General features: G+C 38.2%; 1 protein-coding gene across 1 annotated transcript; it reads right to left on the reverse strand.

The window, feature by feature from the left end:
* Positions 1-331: 331 nt before the first annotated feature.
* Positions 332-1270, reverse strand: LOC128636497 (vomeronasal type-2 receptor 26-like). The gene has a single exon (XM_053689505.1). The coding sequence runs from the start codon at positions 1268-1270 to the stop codon at positions 332-334; it is 939 nt and encodes a 312-aa protein (XP_053545480.1).
* Positions 1271-1757: the final 487 nt, after the last annotated feature.

Below are 1757 nucleotides of genomic sequence, written 5' to 3' on the forward strand. Positions count from 1 at the left end.
AGCATGCATTTTAAACAACTTTCCAATTTATTTCTATTTTCTTCATTCTCTTGTTATCCTTTGAGGGAGCAGGAATGCACCAATAGGAGCTAGCTAAAAAACATTGGTAAGCCAATAAAAAGAGGTATATATGTGCAGCCACCAATCAGCAGCTAGTTTTCAGCTCCTGAGCCTACCTAGGTATGCTTTTCAACAATGGATACCAAAAGAACAAAGCAAATTAGATAATATAAGTAAATGGAGAGTTGTTTAAAAATGTATGCTCTATCTGAGTCATGTAAGAAGATCTTTAGGTTGCATGTCCCTTTAAGTCCAGATTTTTTTATCTGAATTATTTTTGTAGGTTATATTGAATAGTTTTCACTGGGTGACTGTGTGTAATGCAAGTTTTCCTCTTCCTCTCTGGTTTACAAAGCAATATGTAACACTTTGGAAAGAACATACATAGCAGAATCCCACCACCAGAAAATAGAATGGCAAAAATCTCTACAGCTGCCATATACTTTCCTTTGGTGCTCATGTAAGTTGGGATAAAGGAGATCCATATGCTGAAGAAGATTAACATGCTAAAGGTGATAAGTCTTGCTTCATTGTACAAATCTGGTAAATTCCTAGCAAGGAAGGCAATTATAAAGCTTCCTTTTGCAAGAAGCCCAATGAATCCCAACATAAAATATAACCCTAAACCTTCTTGGCATTCAATAATTATTTGTCCAGGTTCTGAATAAAAGTCCTTGAATGGGTATGGTGGAGAAATCCCAATCCATGTCATACAGATAAGAGACTGGATAGAAGAACATATAGCCACTATAGAGCTTGGTAGCTTCTTTCCAAGGTATCTTCTTAGTGGACTTCCAGGTTTGGTGGCATGAAAAGCCAAAAATACAATTATGGTTTTGGCTTGAATAGAGGACACACAAACAGTAAAGGTTATGCCAAAAAGTGGCTGTCTTACAATGCAGGTGAATCTTCCTGGGAGACCTATAAAGACCAAGCAACTGAGGAATGTGACAGTAAGGGACACAAGAATAAGGAAGCTAAGGTTCCGGTTGTTGGATTTTACAACAGATGTATTTTGATAATGGATGAAAGTTGTTAAAGTGAAAAAAGAAACCAAGGAAAAAAACGCAGCAACAGATGACAGAGAAACTCCTAGTATCTCCTCATAGGTCAGGTAGGAAATCATTCTTGGTAGGCATTTATCTTTCCATTTATTTGGCCACTGGTTGTCTGGGCACTTCCAGCATTTTTCCGTATCTGGAAAACACATGCATGATAAAAAACAAAGTATCAGTGGATATTACTCATGGTGGTTCTAGAGCATGATATGTGAGGTGCAGAACTTTGACTACAAAGCTAAATATCAAGGGTGCAGGTTGTACTGAATTAGTCTTCTATCTATTCCTAAATTTGTTTATATTTATTAAATCCCTCTTTTCCCAGGGTGCAATGTGCATAGTAAAATGGACTACCCTGCAAATTTAGGACTGCTGCCATAAATGACTAATGTGGATTATGGACTAAAAAAGATCCCCTAAGATAACGCATGTTGGGTTAGCACACATGAATATTTAATGTGCTCCTGTCGGATTCGAGCATATAACCCGACAGGAGTACATTAACTCTCAGGGGTCAATTTATTAACCCCTTAACGAGCAATGTCGCTGCAGTCCTGGGCTTCTCTCTGCCACGATCTTGCTCAAAATAGCAAGATTGCGCTATTTCTGCATGCCCCACGAGTGGGGCACTGCAGAAAT

The sequence above is a fragment of the Bombina bombina genome, chromosome 7 (assembly GCF_027579735.1).
Source record: "Bombina bombina isolate aBomBom1 chromosome 7, aBomBom1.pri, whole genome shotgun sequence".
Classification (NCBI taxonomy): domain Eukaryota; kingdom Metazoa; phylum Chordata; class Amphibia; order Anura; family Bombinatoridae; genus Bombina; species Bombina bombina.

Bases quoted from the DNA above. Each gene is read 5' to 3' on its own strand.
- LOC128636497 (XM_053689505.1), bottom strand. From the start codon at position 1,270: ATGTGTTTTCCAGATACGGAAAAATGCTGGAAGTGCCCAGACAACCAG.